The following is a 24583-nucleotide window of genomic DNA, read 5'->3' on the forward strand; positions in this document are numbered from 1 at the left end:
TGAAGGAATTGTCTGTCACCACCTTTTCCTCAGTAAAGATTATTTCCCAGCCCTTTCCTGGGGCTGTGACTTGATGCAGAGGTACGTGAGTCACCTTCCACTGCACGTAGTGTAGACAAAGGGGAATCTCCTGCTGGTCAGTACCTCAGATTAGGATGTGTTACCTTAGACCTGCTGTTACCAGTGAGCTCTTCCTGAATTTTTATTAATAGTGGAAAAGAGATTGTGGGGAAAAAATGAGGGATAGAACAGAAAGGAGGGAAGGGTGTTTGTCTCACTGCCTACTTTTAAAACCTTTAGTCTGTGTTATCCTTTCTGTCAGCAGGCCTCACAGATTCAGTCAAAGCTTTGAGATCTAAGCTTGGCACAGCTCAAGGGCAGCCTGACAGCTAACAGCTGAGGAGTCGGACAGGAGCCCAGCCACTGCAGCTGGGAAGATGGCTCCAGGTTCAGCATCTGGGTCATTTCAGCTGCCAAATATGCTCCATCTGTGGTCAACCTAGCTGCTGACGCGGCTGGGGAGGAGAGCACAGCACGCTTTACAGAGAGAGTTGAAAGCAGAATCTTAATTGCACTGGAGGAGGGTGCTCTGCATGAGTGGCTTATGAAGTATAAAGTGCAAGAGGTGGCAATGAAGTTTGATCTGAAGAGGAATTGGGTGTGTAGAAGTTAAAATTTTGCTTTGTTCTAACAAATGAAATATTCTCCATGAATGGCACTGAACACAATAATGCTTGTATGTGGGTCAATAGTAGTGGCTGCACTGTTGAGTGCAGAGGCCCTGAAGTTCTGAATCTGCATCTGTGTTTGCAAGTCATTGAGTTTTTCCAGTGTACTACCATAGGAGAGTAGTTTTCATGGAAGATACGGATATCAACTTGCAGTGTGGATTTGAATTTGGAATGGAAAGTGGAATCTGTTGCTTCCTCCTTCCTTCATATTGGGTACTTGCAGAACATCACTTTGGTAGGAATTTAATTGGGAAAACAGCATTCCCAAATAATTTAATGTATATTAATTTTCTGTTGATGGAAGTTTAGTCCCTGGAAATGAGTAGCTGTCTTGAAGTGAATAGCCCAGCTCTGTCCAGATGAGAGTTTTTTGAACTTATGCCTTATTTTACACAATAGAAAGAAGGGTTGATGGAAAAACTGCATAAAATAACTTGGAAATCTGTCTTTTTTTCTTTCTTAGACTAGTTGTATTTGTCTTCCAAGCCATCTGACCTGAGGGTTTTGAGCTGACAATGCAAATGTCCTTCAAAAACCAGTTAAACAGAAGTTAACTCCAGCATCTAGCCTGGGCTCTTCAGAGCCATGAGATCCAGTACTACCAGCCCTGTGCTCCAGCAGTGAATCATGTCTGAAAGGCATGGTAGTGGCTTCTAAGTGATGTTCAGGGTTTTGTTTTGGTCTTGTTTCCCTAGTGCCCCAAGGGTGGTCTTGGTTTGAAAAGGTCTTGTGTGTTCCTGACTTTTTGCCAGGCTTTGGTCAGTGAAGTCTGCAAATGAGTTACATTACACAATGTAATGTATTTCTGTGGCCAGAAAGGTAGGTGCTAGAGGATGTAGGTACTAGCAAACAATCTCAGTTGGGTTACTTTGTACTGTAATTGCCGTGCATTATTGAGGCCCAACATCCCTGAGGGCAGTCATTTGGGTGTGTGCAGTGTAGTAGCATAAAGGTGGTGGGATAGATTGGAAAATGTGTGTGAAACTACAGGTGCTTGCAGTTCTCTAGTGAATTCTTTGTGTAAGCATCCACTGTGTAGCATCATGAGATACAAAATGTTTTCCGTGTCTCAGAGTATTGCTCCGCAAGCCTGTGTCCACTGTTATAGATACATAGCTGATAGTTATTGCCAGTGTTCATACTAATAATTTTTGTTAAGCTGTCAGCACCTAATTGCCAATGTTTAATGCATGCTTGTTATTTTTGAGTCAAGAGAAAGCCACAGTACCAAGTGGCTTTAAAGATGTGGGCAAGCCAGAAGCAGTTTTTTGTAGTTTGTAGATACCAACTTTCCCTAAAAATTTACTGCTGAAAGTTTTGGAGCTCATTTTTTCAAGAGAGGCAATAGTAGCTGTGCACCTGTAGCTGTGGTGCTACATTCTTACTTTTCTTACTAGTGCCACAGCAGTGACCCACATCTCTGTATTTTTATTCACTACAGTTTGCAGCCATGTGAGCAATTATAAAACTGACCAGAATGATACCTTTTTGCTGTGCTTTTTGGAAGAGCTGAGACCAGGAGCAAAAGCAGATGCTGTGATTCTTTAGAGAGCTAGATCTTTTCATGTTATATGTTCCTTCAGTAGCTTTTCCTGTTGTTCACAGCCAGAGGGAAGTGCTTGTACTGAATTCTGTTAGAGAAAGGTTAAGTAGAGCCACAATCTGGTAACTGTAAAGATGATTTGTAGAATGATCTGCCTTGAATTTTATGATCTTCTCAAAAGTTCATGTCAAAACGGAAATCACTTTTTATATACCATTTGCTATCCAGTATACTGTTTCATTTATAAATGCAATGCTGCGCAGAGTCTTAAATTAAATGTATATGATCACAGAACTGTCTGTGATGATGTCAGGGGTTGTTACTGATAATATATTAATCAGATTTAGGTTTGTATGCCCATGGAGCAGCTTTGCACTTGTTCAATTCACTCTTCTTTTATATCCCTTAGAGGTTTTTTATTTGGTTTTCTGTAAATTGCAAATAACTCACAGCAGTGTATTCCTTGCAGAGAAACTAGAACCATAAAGCTCTGATGCTGGCTGGAAGTTTTGGTTGCTTCTGGGGCAGGAATAATACAAAGCATCAAACCGAGTTATTAAAGGAGCCATTTCTTTTGGAAACATGGTGGCATGAGGCATCACAGTGAGGCGTAAGGCCAAGTTTTGTTTCCAGCCTGGAGTCAGATGCTGTAAGTTGGCCAGGGCACAGGAGGATATTTTAGCACAAGGCTTTTGCTTGGCGGGCACTAAGGAACTTGTCGCTTACTTTGGCTGTTCCATGCTGCCAGATAACAGGATTTTTTTCCTAGCCTGTTGTTTGCTGCTGCTTTGCTTCGTGCATCTCTGTCCTGCCTGGTAACAGCTTCTTCTATTCTGGTCCTATTTTTTTGCCAGCAACCACTTCTAGGGTGGTTTTCTGTAAATGGACAAACCCTTACAGTATTTGCTAGTTAAAGAATGCAAGTTTTTTGTCATTAGTAACCAAAACCCCCCATTTGGAGTCTTGGCTTCAGCAACAAAAATGTTGTGGATTAACCACTTTCACCAGCAAGAGGCTTTCTGATGAGCTGTGGGAAGAAGTGTATGCTTGGTGGTAGGTCTACAGTAAACAGCTGGAATTTGCATGTGGTGAATTAGCACCAAATAAAATCCCCTTTTTTTTCCTTAATTATCCCTGCATACAAAAATGGATCTATTAAACATTTGTGCAATAGAAATTGGTAAAACCACACATTTACAGTAAGTGGATCTTCTTTGCTCTGTTGGTGGCAGGACCTGTGTAGGTAACACAACAGTCTTATGATCCAATGGAGGGACCATTCTGTTCCCTGACTCCTCTGCATGCAGTGATGCCCTGAGTCAGATTGGAGCACTGCAGCCGTTGGAAGGAAGCTCTGACCTCAACTTGGAATCTTCAGCTACTTTACAGTAACTTTGTTTGAAAGCTGCTGTTTTGAATCCTACAAAGCTGTAAGCATAAGCAGGTGTAAGATATACTGCATTTATATTTCACAAGCTTTTTAGTTCTTTGTTTCCTTTAAAGATGTTGTAAAAGATAAAGTGTTTCTGACAACTGCTTGAAGTCCTTATTTTTGTGAAGATGTCAAGAGGGCTAATGGATTCTTTACATCTGATGTTGCAATTCTTTCTTCATTGCAATTTAGGGTAGAGTTTCTAAAAGCCTTTTATTTCAGTTGGAAACCTAGTGATGTTTTCCAGGATGTCTAAGCAGGTGAAGCATCTAGCTTCCAGTGATTTCTTCTCAGCGCTGAAATCCCTCTCAGAACTTAAAGAAGTTTTTATGGAAGAGCCTGATTTTGGGAGTCCTAGTTTTATTTAAATCTTGAACTTAATTTGCAAAATAATGGGGAATATTAACAGAGAATTGGCATGGACTTTAATGACAAGTTTTCCCACACCCCTTCAGTTCTTGAGAGAATATGAAAGAAAACAGCAGCTTCCATCATTTTCCTCCTCTGTTTGCTCTTTATCTACTTTCTTGAACAGCATTAGTTGCAGGAACAAAATTCTACTCTTGCTAATTAGTAATTTCAGACAGTAGCAATCAGACTGTGCTTCTCACAGTTCAAAAAAATACTGTCTCCTGATTTCTTCACCCCCTCCCTTCACTTTCTTCTGAGTCAAAGGGTTATCACAACTGCTTATGGATGGATATCTGGGTGCTCTTGTGACATCATTGTGAGAGAGCGAGCAGTGAAAGTTAGGCACCCAAATAATGTTTTAAGCACCTTAAAAAAACCTGTGTGAGTCCTTTAAGGAAGGAGCATGGGTGAAATAGACTGCAGGGAAATACTTCATTGAGAGAGAGCTGATTTGAATGAGGCTGTGGATTCTAAAAATCAGGGTGCTTTTAGGAAAACGGCTGTGCCTGTGAAGTGTGAGATTGATGATAGGGATTTAAATAGATTACTTTAGTGTAAGAGACAGCAGATACTTGGAGAATGTAATTTATTTAGTACTAGAGAGATGAGTTTTTGAAGTGGTAAATTTTTCTTTTCAAAAGAGAATGGCAGATGCTGTCAATTTCACATAAGTGGTTTTCCCAATACTGTCTTTTATATTTCTTTAAACAAAAGCATTAATTGAAACTGAGGAAGAAGTCTTTCTCTTTCTTAGTGACTTGGCATTTTATTTTTGGCTAAGACTGAAAGCTATTGTTGCCTAAGTTGATGCTAAACTGGCAAATCTATGAACTGAAGCCAGTATTCTTAATTGGATCTAAGTTTGGAAGGACATTTGGTTGTTGTAGAGTAAAAGATGAACATAGAGTTTACCTCAAGGACAGAATTATACTCTAAAGATTATTTGCACAGGTTTACAGCTGAAAATGTTGCTTATCTTATTGACACATGACATTTAAAGTAGCATGCCGATGGAAGGGGAGAATAATGGCGAACAATGATGAGTATGTCAAATGATCCTACTGGAGGCACGGACTTCACCCACAGGCTCATTGCTTCTTTGGCAAAGGGCAGAGTTTTTCTGCGATGGCAGAGATTTCTAACATTACAAGGAGGAAAGTTTCCAGTGAAAACCGTGATTTTGAGGAATTGCGTTTATTGTGTTTTTAGGGAATGAACTGTTTTAGTAAGAGATAACACTGGGCTTAGCTATGGCTGATATCAGTTTAACTTAGAATTTGATTTTAATTCACGTTACGAGAGTAGTGCACAGGCACATAGCTGAACTTACAACTGATTTATACTGAAATAGTGAAAGAAAATCTAAAAATCAATTTAAAGGAGCACCACTTTTCTGCTTTCTGCATGTAAGGAAGTTGTTTTGGAGAACTTGCTGAATCTGCTGAGGAATAGAGAGAGAAGTAACAGAGACTGATAATTGACATGGCCCCTGAAAATCCAGCATGTGTTAGAGGATTTTAGATACCTTTGAATAGAACTGATTTCAAGATGTGAATTAGCAAGGACATCCTTTAACCCCAACTATTGTATGCTCCAAAGAACTTGGCAGACTTTTCTGTCCTGGTTAGGAGTTGTCATTTTCTGCCAATCACCTAATTTAATTAAGTATTGACTACAATGTCTGAAAAAAATTGGATGAAATCTGGCAAAGGGACAGGTGAGAAAGCGCTGCCTAGTGTTCAGCTAGTAGTGGTGGGTAGTTGGGACTGGTGTTAGCATTTTTCCATTTCATCTTTTCTGTGAGCTGTTACTTCAGCTTAGTTAGACCCTCAGCCTTAAGTGTAAGTCTCTGCACTTCCCTGGGATCATGGAAGAGTAATGCTACAGTAGTAGTAGTGCACAATAGAAAATAGTTTGAGTGAAACATTTTAATCCACACCCATCAACTTTCTCTGTGCTTTGTTCTCTCTGTTCTATCTCACTTCCCTTGCCATTGCCTCTGAAAGTGAGGTAACACCCCCCCAAAAATGACAAGGGGTTAAACTAGTGAGACAACTGCTGGGGTAAGGTGATCTGAAGAATTCTTTGAATGTTGGTTGATAAATACAGTATATTCCATGGTTATATAATTGTGTGGTAGTTATGATAACTATACCTGTAGTTGTATGCATCTCATTTTAAATAGCCCTTAATTCTTCTGTCTGTGGTTTACATGAATTCCATATAATAGTATCTGATCCTTGCAACATATCTGGGAGCTGACAAAGTACCATCCTTCAAATGTGCTTGGGGAACAGATATACAGCAAAATTCTTCCTTCAGTTGACTAGAAAATAGCCTTTTCCCCTATTTTTAATTCAAATGGTATTTATTTCCAAACTGGATGGAATGAAAATACAGTATGGGTGTTAGATCTGTGCTGGATTTAAGTCCATCTTTTTAGGTTCATAGGAAATCCAGCATTAAGTCATTGGAAAGGGGAAGACTGCTTCTGTGTGGACAAGAGCAGTTAGCAGTGCTGTTCCATCAGCAGGGAACTCCGACTGCCCATGAGGACAGGGCAAGAGCAGGGGAGTCAGTCAAACACAAGAGAGAAGGGGGAGGAGGGAGAAACCCTAGAGCAGGAGGGGAAATCAAATGGACCAGAGGAAGAAGGGAATAAACTGCTTGGATATTGAGAAACTGCTTGCTATTCAGTTTCAGTAAGTAAGTTAAGTAAATTCACACTTAAAAAACAATTAAATATGGGGAGTAACTGCTTTAAAGTACCAGTGTAGGCAGAACTAGACTGCTCAGTGGTTAACTGAGTGCTGTGACTGGTTTCTTTCCTGGGTCATGCAGTTATACCAATCCCACACAAAGGGAAATTTTAGACCATATGTGAAATCTTCCTTATTAAATTTGTATTTTCAAACAGTGACTAAAACCACTCATGGCTAAATTTGTTGAGGGATATTAGATTAAGGTGTTTTGATTGTGAACTCTTTCAGGATATTGTAATAAAAAGTTGAGTAGAGTTTGAACTTTCAGGTTTTTACAGGAAAAAAGCAGTGGCCACTCTGCTGTATGATTTGTTTGCAAATACAGTTACTGCCTATCTGCTTTAGGATTGGGTGGAGTGAAAGAAGTTGCCAATGATGTTAGTCATGACAAAATTAAACATTTCACAGGAGAAGAGTAAGAAGGAAAAATAGTTCAGGGTAGCAAAAGCAGCAATTGGAATGTAAGAATCTTGTCCATCTCAGGCTTTGGAACTTAATCTTAGTCAAGAGATGTTGTGCTGTGTACTGTCTCCTCTTTTGTTACCCAGCACTTTGCTTTCACAGGCACGCGCTGAGAAAAACTAATTCTTCTATGGCATTTTGCTTTGTTGAGATTGGAGTCTTCAGTTCTGTGGCTTATTCTCTCTGTCCTAAAAGACAGAGATGGTCCTAGCTCAGCCCAACAGATAACCTGTAGGATTTTTTTAGCCACTTTTCTTAGCTGTAGGAAATTAGTACAAATTCAAAGAGTTTCCTCTCAAAATAAGTGTCTTGACCACCAGTAAGTTGTGGAGTATGTTATTTTTCTTATTCTGATGAAGATTTTATTCTGTCATAGTTACCTTTTCTCAGCACAGTCCACAGGACAGACCAGTTCTTAGGTGAGTTGCTCTTTTAGTGTGAAGCAGATGGAAATTTTTCTCCTAGCTTTGCTGGTTCATGCTGATTTTCTGTAACTGACAGGGATGAACAAACCTGTCACTTACTTATATGTGTGGGGTTTCTGGAAAGTGCCATGGGTGAGTTTATCAAAATGTGTTTTGTAGAACACCATTCACAGGAAGAAAACCTTCGTATCCCAGATGAGGTACGCAGTAACTATTACCTCAGCCAAGCAGACTGCTGTGACTCAGTGAAGGAGGAGTGTGCCAGCCAGAGAGAAGGCTTCATTTAAAACCTATGGCCTGAAGGTATGAGGATTTACCTGGGAGAGCAGTATTTTACTGCTTGCTTTGACCTGGCCAAAAGCTGGTGATTAACAGGTTCATTTCCCATATTTCTGGCAGATGTGTTTCTTTTCCTGGGGCTGCAGATGCCTGCTTGCTTGCTTTCTAAAGCTGATTTTTGTATCTGCGAGGAGGCTGTGAGGGTAAATTCATACATAAACCTAGAGTTTCTCTTCCTGGAAAAATGAATACATTCAAGCACACTTTCTAGGGTTTTGGTTTCATCTCACAATGTGTTTACAGCCGACCATTTTCCTGTTACAGCTGCTCTACTTTTGGCTAACTTTCGTTTTAGCCCAGTAGTTTTTCACTGATTTAGGAGAAATGTGTTCATAGCTGACAGGCTTCTGGCTATTTGTGGAGTCACTTCTTTCCCCTCTAATGTTCTACTTTGAGTTAGGCCTCTCCAGGAGAGGCTTCCTGGGATGTTAGTGCCCTTGCGAATGAAAGGAACAAACTGCAGTTGCCTTATGGCAGAAGTTACCGGGCATTTCTTAGTGTCTGCATTGTCCTTCATTGTTTGCCAGTCTTGCTTTAGCCTCATTAGCTGCCATGTAGATCAGAGCAGGAGGCCACCATGAAACAGAATTGTTGCTTCAAAGCCTTATGCACTGTAGTGGTTTCAAAGGAGTGCAGACAATCGATTGCTCCACAGCCGGGAGCAAGGATTGGGTCCTTAAGGTCCCACATTTGCTGCCATTGAGCTATCACTTGTATAACTAACTTACTGCCTGTTCTGTTAGCTAATCCAAAGCAGGAGCTAAAATAGAAGATAATTCTGTAGAGGTGGTGAGTCCCTATAAGCTCAACTAGTGAATTTGTCATCACTTGCTGTGTAAGAAGCCAGAGTTAGTCTGAAGCATTGTTCTTTTTTGTAACAGAGGGGAAATGGCTCTGGTCTACATGATCCAGAAGCCTGAGGAGCCACATCATCCTGTGATGTTGGCCTGATGAGCTGTAAATAATCCTGGCTCAACCCCACTGTTCTGTGTCTTTGCTGTGTTTTCAGTGAGAGGAGGGGGAAGGCCGCGTGTTTCCCAGATAATGGGATATCTCTGTGTTTATGAACTAGACTACCTGTTCCATGATCAGTGCAAGAACTGCTTTTAGTGCATGCAAAGAACGAAGTGTAGGGGGAGAGAGTGGTTTGTGAATGCTTGTACACAAGTGTCTGGATAATTAACTCAGCTGCTAGGTAGGAGCATTTAAATCCTTAAAGATGTTTTCTGTGGGAAATACAGAGTAATCATCTCCTCAGGCACTCAAAAGAGACATAGTTAGATTCTCACTTCTGCCTAAATTGCGCATCAGGAATTTAGGTGCTGGTTTTGAGTCTCACCTGAAATAATTTATTCCATATCACAAGAATTTAAACCTAGTCTTACTGCCAGGGTTACACCATCATCAGTAGGCCATGTTTCCTAGTTCATTTGTCTCCACTGACAAGCTGGTGCAGTACAGTGAGGGCCCATGTCAGGTTGCTCTTTTGGTCCCATAGGAACAAATTCTGATTAGCAGTGGAAGCCAGAAGTGGACAGTGACCCAAGTTACAGAGGGTATTCCGGGATAGCGTGGTTACTGTTTCAGGTGCTCGCATGGCAGCATCCCAAGCCTTACATATTAGTTAACCTACAAGTTATTGCATATTACTTAACAAACTAGTTGCTGTATGTGAAGGGTCTTTGATCTATGAATGAGCCCAACACATGGTGCTTGTTCACGGTATGTTAACAGCAGAGATGTTATTTTTAGCTCCTGAATTATTTTTCTCTTTTACTATTAGAGCTGAAAGACCTTTTGTCCTTAAGACAGGCAACTGTTCACAACATAGTGTATTTGGGACAATGTGTTACATAAGGCTGACACCTCTATTTGGAACAATTTTTTTTTTTTCAGAATGGGTAAATAGCTTTTTAAATAGCCATAAAAAATCTAAATAAAGTAGTCATGTTTTATAAAGTTTTAAAAAGTACTGTCGTCTTTGGAACATGTAATTTACAGATCTCACTGCAGTAATCCTTGATTTAGAACAATTACTGCACTAAGTACTTGCCTTTTTTCCTCCTTTAAAAACAAAACCAAACCCCAGCCCAAAAGCCAGACAGGTTTCCAGCAAAGGCTGGGATAATTGACTGAAAAGGAAACGTAGCCAGGTCTTGCAAAACTCCAGTATACAGTTGCTTTTCTCTCAGAGAGATTTTCTCCTGCCATCTGAGAGCCTTGTCACTTGTTTTTCTTTTTTGTTTTTAATATAATCACTAGTTGCTAGAAATATATTGCAAGAACTGATGTGCTCGTCACAGCCTTACAAATGGGTTTGTGTGCAGGACACGCTGGTTTAAGAGGAAGCTGTTTTATAACGTTTTTAATTATTAAATGTCTTATGCAACAGAGTTCAAGGGTCATTTACAAACAATTCAATTCCAAAGCTTCCTTAGGCAGTAAGTCACCTATGTCATTTCTTGTAGCTCAAGCTTGACTCAGTCCAGTCTCACACCAAACAAGATTTGGGAGCTGGAATAAAGGGAACGGTGATTCAGTGTACAGTTCATAATATTTCTTTGGCAGGGTGCTCACAGATCATTGGACTAGTTTATCTGTGAATACAGTGGGTTTTTTTGTTTGAAGTCCTTTAACAGAAGTGAGGCAGCTGTGCTGCTTCTGTGGCAGGAAATCTCATGGGCCCCACTGGCAGTAGGCAGGCCATGCCGACTCTCTGGATCTGACACCATAAAACCAGGCCCTCCACTGCTGATTCTGCAGCCAGCTTCAGTCCTTGACTGCAGGATAATTTATACAGCTATAAGAAATTTAACTGTAGTCTCCTACCTCTTGTGTGAGCATGGGATGTATCCAGAAACAAAGGAATCCATATTCCTAATCATCAGCTTAAAAGCACTGCTGTGTTTACTAAATTTTGCTAGGAAACTAAAGATAGAAGGAGAGATCCTTGGTACTTCCACTTAGGCCAAAGATAACTGAGCAGCACAAGGAATTATTGAGCCTGCTCATTCCTTATTCCTGGTATGGAACCGAGACTTCTCACTTTCCGAAGAAAAAGTAACTTTCCAAAATCACTTCAGATGAGCAAACAGCTGAACAGACTAACTGCATTTCCTAGAAGAGAAGACCAAGCAAAAAGTTTTTAGCCTTAGAAGTGACCATGCCTTCCTGGGCTTGCTTCTACCTTTGAGGGATTCTAGTACAAGCCATTCTCATTTTTTAAAGCCAGTTTTAAAGACAATTGACTTTAGTTTTATTACAAAGCTTTTATTAAAAAACAAATGCTCAGCACATAAACTGGAATGACAAAAAAAAATTGGTTGACAGTATTTTTGGCAAAGGCTGTGCCTTACTATTTTAAAAAATGGGTACATCAATGCTTATTTCAACAACTGGCATAAAATCCCACTAACAGGCTAACAAAAACAGATACAAATACAGAACAATTGAAGTAATAATTCAAGTGCTGGGCTTTTTACAAGGAGAAGGGAAATGGGTGAGAAGGAGAACTCACTGCAGTCAGATTTGCTGGATGTATTGCTTATGTTTACAGAGTAGATGATGCAAGACTAACATGTCTACTGACCAGCTGACTGTTGTTACATTTATTTAGTTCTATAGGACACTATTATATAGACTGAGAGGCCACTATTTGTTACAAATAGTTTAACAAAACAGCCACCTTTTTTTCCATACAGGTTTTTCCTCTGGCAGAAAAAAAAAAAAAAAAAAAAAGGAAAAAAAAAAAGAAAAACTCCTTTTATTTAAAAAGTATTTCAGATTTCTGACACTTGTTTAAAAGCTCATACCTAGTAAAATATACACCAAAGAAATTACAAACTAAAAGTTAAAATATAAAAGCATTCAAGTTTCTTAAAAAAAGCTAAAACCAAAATTGATCCTGTCGCACCATTAAATAAAAAGAAGGTTGAGCGCGTCATCCTGGTCCAGGCAAATTCCATTCCTCGATGTGCTGTATGGGGCAGCTGTGGTCTACATTATTCTGTTGGCTGAAGCAGGTGGAGACAGCCATGCTACTTTGTTTGCTGACTCTATATGGACACAGATGAGACAGGGGCTTACGAGTGCAAGGCAGAGGTGAAGACAAAAGCTGCTCTGCTGACCCAGGAGCTCATTTGCTCTATTTATATCGGGGCTGGACCTCGTGATAGTGAAGGATTTTGGCAGTGATTGTCTTTATGATTCAGTGTCTCTAGCAGTGACATCAGGGTGAATGACATCCTGGACAGACTCCTTGGGGGTGGTCTGTGCGGATGAAGGACACACCTAGGGTTTTAACAAGCTTCCATCTCCAGAAGGGGTCCTGGTGTCGCCGCCTTTGCTTTGCAAGTTGAGAAAGCATTTCTTTTCCCACCTACAGGGAAGAGGAGAGAGAGAAAGAGAGTTATAAGGACTATATGAAGCCTTTTAAAAAAAAAAAAAAATCCTTCAAAGAAGCTGGTGGTGGTTCACTGTAACTCTATGACACAACTGTAGTAGTGGAATGTGCATTTGCAATGTCAGAGTTAAATGCAGAATTAATTGCTACTTGCTTTTGCCTGAAGTTTGCAAGTATATTTATAGAGAGTACTTTGGATTGTAAAGAGATGTCAACACCAACTAGAAAGAGGGGTTTTAATCATCCAACATGTTACAGAAGTACTTCCCTTTCGCAGTGGATTTCATTTAACTGCAACATTTGACCCAGATATCCATTGCAAAGCTAGACATCCTCGGGCTTTGGTACTGCAGTGGTTGAGGTCAATTAAACCTCTACTTCAGTCTCAAGCTCTACTCCCTGCAGAAATAAAAAACCACTGTTTTCTGTAAGCAGTTTGGTAGAGGAATGTGGGCGAGGCTTGTGTGAACACTAACTCTACCATCCATTCTCATGACTGAGGAGGATTTGTTCTGCTCTTCAATGGGGTAGTGAACATCTTCCAGCTGTGTAAGAACCATGGGCCTCTTACCTAGCAGTGAAGTTTAGTAGGATCTTGGAAGAATTTATGTTCTTAGAGCACATGAAAAGTATGAGCCCAGTAGGTATTGCTCATCCAGTGAGGAACCGTTGTTCATCACTAGGTCTCTGGGTTACTTCAGCTGACTTATGCAATTGCTAACTCAACCATCACCCTGCCCTTCTGACCCAGACAACTGGGTTATAACAGGGCCTCCACCCAAAAACTGTCTAACAAGTCAGACATTTTTCCACAGATGGGCATGTGCTCTGCAGTAACAGTTTCATGGTTATTGGTATCTCAAAAAATCTGTGTTAACCTCTGTGTCTCCATGTACTCATCAAGTAGAAGGCTCAGGGAGCAGAGCTTTTGAGAATGACAAAAATTTTCACAAGGATGCAGTTCAGTGGAGAAGGTAAATGAATTTTCATCAGAAAAAACACAAAAGGCTTAGTCACATAAAGATACACTGCCAGCACCTTGGATCACGCGAGGCATGACAGAACAAGTTTATGAAGAAATGGTTTAAACCACAAGTCAAACTTCAGTTAGACTAGTCATAATAGATAGACTGCTTGAGCCTGCAAGAGCTACAAGCTGAATTAGTCAGCAAATTTTACATTATATTACATTACATTGCAGCAGTATTTAAACCAGGGCCATTCATAACTGAGCACCCACCTCCCATCTGCTGCAGCTTCTGTTGTAAGCCTTTACAACACAAAGTGTTTCACTCATACTTGTCTGAGTACAGCTCCCGAATAAGGAGTTACACTGCCTGACGTACTCCAGGGTAGAAAGCCTCTAAAACTGATTTTATACTGTTTTATTTTAATCAGCATAAGCTGAGGCCTAAAATCTTACTAAACAAGTTGACTATTTGTCAGGGGTCCCCCACATGGCCATTGTTATAGTGGAAAGGAAAGCTGAGGACACTAAAGTTTAGCTGCAGACTAAAGTAGAAAAGACAAGCAAAAATTTATATCAAACTGTTCTGTATAGCTTAAATTTGATGCAGACTCTCTCCTATCCCAAATACTGCCATCCCTGATACATGATGAGTAATTTTCACCTGCTGCTGGTAGCCGCAGAAAGACATTTAAAGCCACTGAGGCATCTTAAACAGCACAGCTAAAAGTCCACTGGCAAAACAGCAGTTTCAACAGAGGTGGTCTGTATTGACTAATTCAGTTCCTATTTCCTCATAAAACCAGCCCATGTCCCAACTAAAAAAAGCCTTCTGAGCTTCCTGCCTTTTTTTTTATTTTTTATAAAGTAGCACAGTGCTCCATAACACGTGCGGATCAAAGAGCTACGAAGGGCTCTACCTTTCCAAGGAGCACGAAAGAGAAGCCAAGCAAACAGCAAAGAAACACTGGGGAGAGCACCCTGCAGCTTTATATTTATTTTGTGCCTTTTCATCCCGGATTTTCAAAGGTTTGGTCCAGGTTGCTCTTCCTGGGAAGGTTTTCCTCTCAGTCTTACATGAAAACATTCAGCTTCCTGTTGAGGAATGGCCTTGAGGCGCCAGGCCAGTAGTTCACAGCAGTCTGATACAAGTGCTGTGATTCAGAGCTACTCCCCATTAGCAGCCAGGAATGTCTACTTCACTGAAGGAAATGAAATGCTCTTCTGTTGAGATGGTTCCCTGCCTCCTCCCCCCTTCCCTTACCAGCAAGCTGTCTTTGAAGTCAGGAGGTTAAAATAACGACCGTGGCCTTGCTCTGGCCCTCAGCTTTTTCTAACAGCGGCCATCGTTTCTTTCTCAATCCAGAGGCAGCTTTTGCAGCGCCTGCCTCCTTTCCATAGCCCCTCTCAGCACCTAACTATGCCCTGCTCCGCTGGAGAGGCTGCAGACACTGCTGTGATTTGGGAAGGGGACAGGCATAGTGAAGCCCCACATACTTTTATTTCCAAGGGAATAATGCAGCACAGCAAATTACACAGTAGCTATCCTGAAAACATCGTCTAGAACCCAGCCTTCCCCCAGCTGCACATTAAGGGTACATACTGGAAACTGCTCCTACTGCTGATAAACCAAATAATACCTAAAAAATACGAGTGATGATGGTGTTGCCTTACAGATATAAAACAGGTCAAATCAGGATTCTTTTCAAGAAACCACAGGCATGTGCTAAGGAGACTGAAGACTTCCCACATCTAAGGCTTCACTGGGGGGCTGCAGCTGAAGTCTCGCCAAGCAAGGCATGCCCTAGCAAAGCCCAATCCACAAGTGAAGTCGGCGCAAATCAAAGACTGCAATTACAGCTCCCTGGCTGTGGTTAGGCTTCAAAGAAAGTGCTGCAAGTCACATTTTACATATGTGAAGTCTTGAGCCTGAGCCACAATAGGAGGCACTGTCTGTGCCATTTGCAGTGTACATCTGACTGCAGGAGGAAAGAGGAAAAAAAACACAAACCACCACCTCGAGAAAGAAACAGAAATAAGATTCAAGAAAAATGCAGTGTAAAAAGAAAAGCCTCGCTCCTGAAGTGATAAAACTGTAATTTAGGAATCGCTACAGTAAAACTAAAGTCTCCTAGCAAACCTGGGCTCAACAGCTGAGGGCAAAAGCATCACAGGAGGATCAGAAGTCTTCCCTATGCTTCAGAATGAGATGGATTGAAGGGTGGGTCCACAAAGGTCTTGTGCTCCTCCTCTAGACTTTTAACTCATCTCAGTTCTTCTAGAACAAGGGAGAGGATTATGCAGCTTCATTCAGGCTAATCGGAAAAGGTTATGGAAGAAAGTCAAGAGTGTTTGGGTCAGTCCAGGAGTAAGTACAGAGTAAAAGAGGTAGGTAACTCTTCACAGAAAGCAATAGAAAGTAAGTATTTTAAACGAGGTGCTTTTTTTCTACACCATTCTCCACCATGGGTTGTTTTCATACAGTTGTAATAACAGAAGAGACTACATATAATGGTAGTTATATGTATTTAAAAAAACCCCAAGAAACCAAAAACAACGTTAAACAAAAAGTTCAGCTCCAAACCTGGCTTTTAATCCAGCACTTCAAACGAAATGGCAAACTCAGGGACCCAGAAGCTGAAACTGCCATTTTCTTTTTAAGTCCAAATGGAACATGTTTGACTTACTGCCAGGGTTTTTTCAATACTCCAAAAACTTGGGCATGCAAAACCAGGTCATTATTTATCAGAGAGGTTCACACTGTTTGTGAAGTCCCTCTGTATTTTCTTTAACAGCAAAGCTGGAGAGGCTTTCAGGCACAAGCAGATAGATGCCAGCACTGCAGTCTGCTCCTCTTCCTGCCCAGCTGTGCCATGGTTTGTGGGTTTATCCCAAACCAGATCCTTGAAATGTTCTGGGCAAACAAAAACAAACACTCCACAATCTTTGTTGTTTCTAAACAAAAAAAGTACCTCCCAACAAAACCCCAGTCATTTTAGTAATCCGATTTGCTGCAGGGTCCTACAAACCGTTACAGAACAGGGATGGAAAGACCTACAGGAGACAGGAAAAAGCCCTCTCTGCAAGAGATGGATACCAGCAGGCAGCAGAGGGAACTTTTTAAACTGCCTTTGTTGCCAAGAAATGACATAAAACTGTACCCTAAAACTGTAACAGCTGCTGCCATGTTGAAACTACGTCAGTATTAAGTTTTTCTTGATCTTTCCAACCCCCTCCATCCCCCTTGCTACTGTCAGCCTCAACCCAGGCTGGTAACTGTGAATGGAAACTCCAGAAGCAAATTATTCACTGATAGTTTAATTGCCCTGGAGTAACTACACCTGAAAATACCTCTCCACTAACTACAGGTGAAGTCTGGAAGTCCTGACTTCTCTCCTTTCAGTCTGACCTAAGCTAGATGTGCTAAGTGAGCACCAGGAATATTCCTTCCCCCGCCTCCCCAAGTCAGAGACCTCTTCCAGAGCAGATTAGTGCCAGCACGGAAAACACCCAGGTATTCTAAGGTTCCTGCTTTGTGCAAGCAACAGCAGTGATGCCAAGCATGTATGGCTCTTATCAAAGGCCCCCATGTAGGCAGCACAAAACTACAACCTCTATCACTGAGCTACAATCTTTAAAATGATCCTACTGGAAGACCCAGGACATGTTTTTCCTGTTGGGGGTGGGAGGGGACAGAGGCTCCATGTTTATAATAAAAACCAGATTGCCTCTAGACAGCCATCTCTAGCAGCTTCTTAAAGAGGAATAATATACTTAAGGTGAGGAAGAGGGAGGAAGAAATAGGCTTGTCCCCTCTTTGTATCTTCATGGCATATAACGAATATCCAGAAGATTATTGTTTAAATTATTTCTTTTATAGACTGAGTTCTAGGGGCTCTGAAATTGCTACTTCAGTTTTCACCTGCTAACAGAAAAGACATGATGTATGGGTAAAGCAGTAAGTGAAAATTCTTTCAGAAGAAAGAAATAACACAGATAAAGTTTCCTTTAGAGATCATCTTTTCTGCCACAATTAAACACAGGTTAGAATTTAAAATGTACTTTGAAAGACAATCTCTACCGTTAAATCTTCTAATACATGGAATAATTTAAATAGTTGCTTTCATGAAACAAAAGGCAAGTCAGATGTAACCTGAATATCTTCTTGAGCTTCCATCAATTCTTCTACGCACAGCCATCCACAGAGCAACACTACCAGCGAAAGACAGCAGTACACAGAAACCACTACAGAATTCAAACACATCAACTTCACTTTGATGCAATTAAGTCATCTCAGCAGAAAATCTCTACTGGTCTGAAATATACAAGCTTCCTGTTGTGTATCTCAAAACACACACACATGGGAAGAAACCCAACTATTCATCAAAATGTAGTCTCGCCTAGTGTGTGCATCTGCCTTGATATCATAAAATTAAATCTATGTAGTTATTTTGGCAATCACATTTTATCTCATGCAATTTCAGGTATCCCTGAGATGAAAGATAGAAGGCTCTCAAAACTCTGGAGTTTAATTCTTATGCTACTTAATATTAAAGAGGAAGCAGGAATCTTACTTTTGCAAAGAGGAAGCAACTTCAGAAATATTGTCTCCCTGCTCAGTTAAGGCTCTTTAGTTCTCTTAACCCCTGATCCCACTCTACTGATGCCTGTGGCAAGAACACTAATTCAGAGATGGTCCTTGGTACCATTTCCCTCAGTTGCGTCTAATCCTGCTCACACACTACACTCCAGTGCCAAAGACATCTTAACTGCACAAGTACTTCCAACATTTGCTCCTACCACTGTGAGGAAGAGCCAAAAGCCGGTGTCCTGGAAGCTCTGACTAAAGTCTCACTGACTGCCAGGCTCACGTTTAACTGGCCAGACAGTGGTGCTTCAGCTGGCTGTGCTGTGAGCTTCTTTCCTTGTACAGCTCTCCAATTTGCATGCTTTCAAACTTTAAATACTGTTTATATGGTACAATCTCAACAAGCAGGTAAAGGGTCAGAGATTTAAAAAAAGACTTGCATAAAAAGTCTTAAAGTAGAGCATTAAGGAACTAACTGGTATGAGAACCTTTCTCTATTAGCAGTGATTTGTGCAACATCACACTTAAGGCTCTTTGGTTTTGTTTTGTTGTATTGGTTGGTTTTGTCTTCAGGATGGCTGGTTTTGCATTCACGTATATCAGAAAACCTCTTCAATCTAATCATAATCTCTAAAATCAGAGGCAGAGGGAAACAAAACTTAGTGCTAGGGTGTGCTAAGGTTCACTAAGCTTTGACAGAATTGAATTTGAATACAATTTTGATGAAATTAGAGGACAGATTTCACCTAAGCTTAGTCTCCAGAAATAAGTGGGAAAGACTTTGACGGTGTCATTAACAACTTGCTTTCTAGCTGTTCAGGAATAGAGTCAATGCCTCATTTTGAAATTTTTAATGTAAATTCACTAAAAACATGAAAATGCAATACAGACCTGAGAAGAACAGTAAAATAGCGAAGTTTTCTTCCAATTGAACATGAAGCCACAGTTCAAAATCTTACGTTTTATTTATGAAAGAGTTTGTTTCCACAGAGTTTTTCTCATGACCTTAGAATTCTCAGTCTGGTGCTGAGTTTATTAAATCCACCAAAATACACCGTTTTTTTATCCAGAGAAGAATGGTGCACCAGGCGTCAACTCCCTGTCCCCACCCTATCCCACAGGAAGAGTTAGAACAATAGTTGTCCCACTGCTCCTTCATTCTAGCCCAAGCCGCCTACCGCTAACACCTCAGAAGTGAAACAATATGGGGTTTTTGAATCACTTGTGAATGTGGCTGAGTTCAAACTTGATTAGGCATCTCTAATTTCCCAGTAGCATCTGCAACTTGAGCACCTCTGACAAGACAAACAGATTTCAGACATTTGACTGCTGAATTACCTATTTTTTTCATTTGTCAGTGTCAATTTAAAATAATGAAATGCTGAAAATCAGCATTGTAGCTGACCATGCTACACCTCTATTTTGCAAAAATACTTCAAAATTTTTCTTGTTTCTCTAATCCCATATCTATGCTGATTGTCTAGTTGAAAGTGTTCTGCTGGTTTTTATTTATAAACCCTATGCTTTGCTCCTACCCTCACCTACCCTTACCCCTCCCATAGGCTCTGATTGCACCCAAAATAGCTTTTATACACTTCCTTCCTTCCTTCCTCTCCTCCTGCACTTCACAAGGAACCTCTGCCAGGCTGGTAAACAGGGACCTGGGTCTGCTTTGCCGCACCTCTCCCAGCAGGTGTCAGTGCCCCCCTGTACCTGCCACCTTAACGGGCAGCAGCTTCTCTTTGGGTTTGCTCTTGTTTTCCTTGATGTCACAGAGCCTGAAAGGAGGGTTTCTGCAAGATCAATATCAGGTCAGAACTAAGTCGCTGTAGGGGACACACAGGAGGGATGGGATGCCATCCAGAGGGACCTTGACAGGCTTGAGAAGTGGACCTGTGTGAACCTCATGAAGGTCAACAAGGACAAGTGCCAAGGTCCTGTACCTGAGTCAGGGCAATCCCAAGCACAAATATAGGCTGAACGGAGAATGGATTGAGACCAGCCCTGAGGAGAAGGACTTGTGGATGTCGATGGATGAGAAGGTCGACATGACCCAACAATGTGCGCTCACGGCCCAGAAGGCCAACTGAGTCCTGGGCTGCATCAAAAGCAGCCTGACCAGCAGGTCGAGGAAGAAGATTCTGCCCCTCTACTCTGCTCTGGTGAGACTCCACCTGTAGTGCTGCATCCAGCTCTGGGGGCTTCCAACATAAGAAGGACATGGACCTGTTGGAGTGAGTCCAGAGCAGGCCACGAAGATGCTCAGAGGGCTGGAGCACCTCTCCTATGAAGACAGGCTGAGAGACTTGTGATTGTTAAGGCTGGAGAAGGTTCCAGTACCTAAAGGGGGCCTACAGGGAAGATGGAAAGGGACTTTTTACAAGGACATATAGTGATCGGACAAGGGGGAATGGCTTTAAACTGACAGAAGGTAAGATATTAGGAAAAAAATTCTTTCCTGTGAGGGTTCTGAGGCAATGGAACAAGTTGCCCAGAGAGGCTGTGGATCCCCCATCTCTGGAAGTGTTCAAGGCCAGGAGGCTTTGAGCAACCTGGTCTAGTGGAAGGTGTCCTGGCCCGTGGCAGAGGGCTTGGAAATAGATGATCTTTAAGGTCCTTCCAAGCCAAACCACTCTTTGATTCTATGATCTGTCTGAGGGCTATACTCCTATTCCTTGGAAATTTCTATGCCTATTTGAAATAATATAAATGTTTCAAGCCAGCAAATTTTTTTCTTTTCATTCTGTCCCTCTTGCCTGTGCTGAAGGCCACTATTTTTAGGCAAAACTGGGAATAGGGAAACATGGGTCACAGAGGAAACAATTTTAAAGTAAATCAGGACATGTCTCTGCACCACCATGACCACACAAATTCTCACACTCACTAACTTCTGTGCAAGTCCTCCAGGCTCTGTTTAAAGCTTCTGAGCAGTCAAGAGCTATGGAAAGGGCTAGAGCATTTGTTTCACTTTTAACTACTCCAGCAGCAATTTCAAGAGCACTGGACAAGGCAGGTTTGAAAACACATGCCTCAGAAATCAAGGTACCACATCCTCTTTGCATCTCCTTTCTAGGATGCTGGCCAGAAACCCATGGTCAGCCATGATCACAGTATTCAGATGCTTCTTTTCCACAGTATTCTGGCCATATATTGGTCCACTTTATAGTTTGCTTTCAGAGCCTCACTCCATTTTATTTCTAAGTAATAAGGAAAACATAATCCAGTCATAAATTGTTACAACACTACCCAAATATCACTTCTGCACTGAAATTTGGCTCCAATTTCCATGTAGGAAGTTTGAAATGTTAAGATAATTTGTTGTTTAAAGTTAAACAGTCTTAATCTGATCCTTTTAAGTTCTTCTGATTATAAATCAGTATTAGTCAAGTTTTCTTATTTTTGGAAGCTTTGCTAATGTAGATGCTAATTGTCATGGAATTTTGCAAGCCACAAATGTACTTCTCACAGGTTTTCAAATGTCTATTAACCTTCTCTATCACTCTTTTTAGCCCTTGAAGATAAGCCAAAACACGATGTTAAATTACGTAGTTTCCCAATTGCATCCTGCCATATGTTGAATAATGTGCCTTTTACAATTACCACACAGAGCAAGTCATAGGAAGTTAAGTATTTCCATGCTGCAGAACAATCAGGAGGAATTTTTGTTAGTGCCATTCTATTTCCTTGCTGATTTCTAAATACTCATGAGATGCTAAAAATTGCCTTTTTTTTAGATTCCAAAAGTCAAACTGAATAGAAAATTAGGAATTTCCACTTCCAGCACAGAATTGCTCCTATTTTCAAATCCTCTAGAATGTTGAGCTTAAAGTAAAAAGAAAACACTCACCTTTCAAGAAGGTGCTCAACAGGTCATCTCTACATTGTCCTTAGTCTTAGCTTTCCTCATTTCCCCTTCCCTCCTGTCCCCTCCTAAATTTATTTTTAGCATTATCAGGTCTTATTCCACTCTTGATTGATTTCAAAAGAAGAGAATAAATAAGAGTTATTTCTTTAACAAATCAAAGTTATTTCAATCGTTGTGTTGGACCACGTCAACTGCAAACAAAATCCTTCTTGGGACAGTTCCAAAACTCTTACAGAATGGTGACATGCTTTGAAGCACCCCAGGATAATATAGCAAAGACTGGTGCACAGGGTCACGGTATTCCTAAAGCACTCTAAACTGTTTTACAAAATGGCCATTCAGCATGTTGGAGATCACAGAACTCAGTTAAATCCTAAGCAGTGAAGCCATAAGATGCCTGCTGCTTTATACAACCCTTGGAAAATGGGCAACTTAATGCTACCACCTTGACTTTACCACTCAAATCATGTCCAAGGCAAAAAGCAGGTTAGAGGTCCACCTTAAAAATCACTTATGTGCTGAAGGGTTCATGGACAAAAATAAAAAAAAAAACCCACACCCAAAATTTTCACAGTATCTTAAATCATTTCTGTTTGCATGTCTCTTCCGTTACTTTCCTCTGAACATCCCACCACACAACCCTCCCACCATTTCATCCTTCTCACTTACATCACCATAATTACAGCCCTGGCTGATCTCCTTTATGCTGATCTTGAGATTCTTTCTTTGGTCTTGCCACCTACTCATTTCTGATTCTTCTCAGATAACAGAACGCTTGTCTCCTTCCCAGACCTCCCACCCTCCTTCCCCCTCTTCCTTGCACCATCTGAAAGAGTAAGAAAGCTATTCCTAAACTTATTATCTCCATCCAGTAGAGACTACAACAGCTCTGCTGTGGGCCTAGTAAGATATTATGCTTGTGGGCAAAACATTCTTTGGATTAGGCTTGCAGAGGGCGAGAGTCTTAACCTTCAGAAGTTTACTTTGAAGTCTGGCTGATTCAGGTTCCCTAAATCATTCTGTGCATTTACTTCCAGCAAGAGCACATCTGTACATCTCCACTGGAGATCATTCCCTCAGCATGCAACATTTAGTGAGGCTGCCTTCATGTGCATATATGGAGTCAACAGCACACTCCCCTTCTGTGGAAGAAGATATATACTGTTCTCATACTCCATGTTATAAATTGCATGAGGACAGAGATGGGTATGCACACCATTAAAGGGCAGAAGGAAGGAAGGAAGGAAGGAAGGAAAAAAGGAAGGAAGTCAAAGGGAAAGAGAGAAAACCCCCACACTTATAACATTAATCCTCTCTTATGGAAATTGCAAACAGAGAAACTTCAATAACATAGTTCAGCATAGACAAGGTGGTCATCCTTAGATCATCCAAGAAACCAAATATCCCCTGTATTTTAGCTGTCACTTGAACCTTAGTTGTATTCCAATCCCAATCAAGTGCTCTGCATCAATTCAGATAAAATTCTGAGTGTTTTGCTTACTGGTACTGTATTAAGATTAAAGGGAGAACTATTTACAACTATTATGGATCTGGGCAACTAAGCTGAAATATCAAGTATAAAACTCAAGGTTAAAATACTTGGGTTTTTAGTAGGTATTATAGTAGGAAGAAAAAAGAGCATGCATTTCGCCTTTTCACTTCAGCTTAAAAAAAAAACAAACCCAAAGTCTTAACCCAACCAAGTTTAGACTAACCAGCACAATGGCATAACTTCAGAAGAGGCTCGAATCATGCTGAGTGATTGCTGACACACCACACAGAGGAAACTGAACTTGGCTGAAAGTCCAAGCAGAGCAGAGGGCCAACAGGAGCCCCCTTTGCTGAGCTCTCTGAGTCCCACAGGGATCATGTGGCCAAATAAGGCAGAGGAAGAGAGGATAGAGAGCCCATTTCTAATATAGTACATAGGTGAGTTTAGCAAGTGTTATTTTTTTGCATGATTCCTGGAATTCTCAGGGATCTCCCAAGAGCAGTCTGGTTAATTAGACAGTGTAGAACCAACTAGTATGTCACATGAATGCCATTCCTACTAGAAAAGATATCACACTGAGAGAAAGAGAAGGACCGGCCTTCCAACACAAACACTGAGAGATGAGGATCTCACTGTGGTACTGTGTGCACTCACAAGCAGACTAGATGGTGTTATTGCATGTGTGTAACCAGTCATTCCACCCTCAGTGCAGATGATATGATATGAAGAGAGAAAACTCATGCTGGAAATACAACCACAAAAAACCCCAACCTGCACCACACATGAAATACCACTGTACAGTTGTGGAGAAATTCTCGACACAACTGAAATACAGTCCCATTTTCCCAGCAGATGTTTTGTTAGTATACAGGTGAATAATTGTTTTTAAAAAGTGTACCCAGCCAGCCAGCATCCTGTAGATGTCAACACATAAAATGTATTCCAAAGCCAGCATCTAACCTGCTCTTATGAACTGTGACAGCCTGCTGGCTGGGAGGGTTTGCACTGCTTAATAAACCCATCCCTGTGCTTCACTGGCAGACTTGCAGCGAGTCAGTGAGGTGTGGTCAATTTGAAAATATTACAGTTAAGCAGTGAAATGGTGAACATCTAATAGATAGCCGGTATAAAAACCATCAGTAGTCAAAGTAACATTAGCTTTGA

The 24583-nt window shown here is 41.0% G+C and overlaps 1 protein-coding gene across 6 annotated transcripts in view; it reads right to left on the minus strand.

Annotated features, from left to right (window-relative positions):
• Positions 1-11354: 11354 nt before the first annotated feature.
• LEF1 (lymphoid enhancer binding factor 1) overlaps positions 11355-24583 on the minus strand; it is a 71073-nt gene continuing 57844 nt past the window's right edge. For all 6 annotated transcript variants that reach the window (XM_064652076.1, XM_064652075.1, XM_064652073.1 and 3 more), the window contains one exon: positions 11355-12483. In XM_064652076.1, coding sequence (XP_064508146.1) covers positions 12404-12483 — 80 coding nt within the window. In that variant the 3' untranslated portion in view covers positions 11355-12403. The remainder of the gene's footprint in view (positions 12484-24583) is intronic.

This window comes from Pseudopipra pipra, chromosome 4, assembly GCF_036250125.1.
Source record: "Pseudopipra pipra isolate bDixPip1 chromosome 4, bDixPip1.hap1, whole genome shotgun sequence".
In the NCBI taxonomy this organism is placed as follows: Eukaryota; Metazoa; Chordata; class Aves; order Passeriformes; family Pipridae; genus Pseudopipra; species Pseudopipra pipra.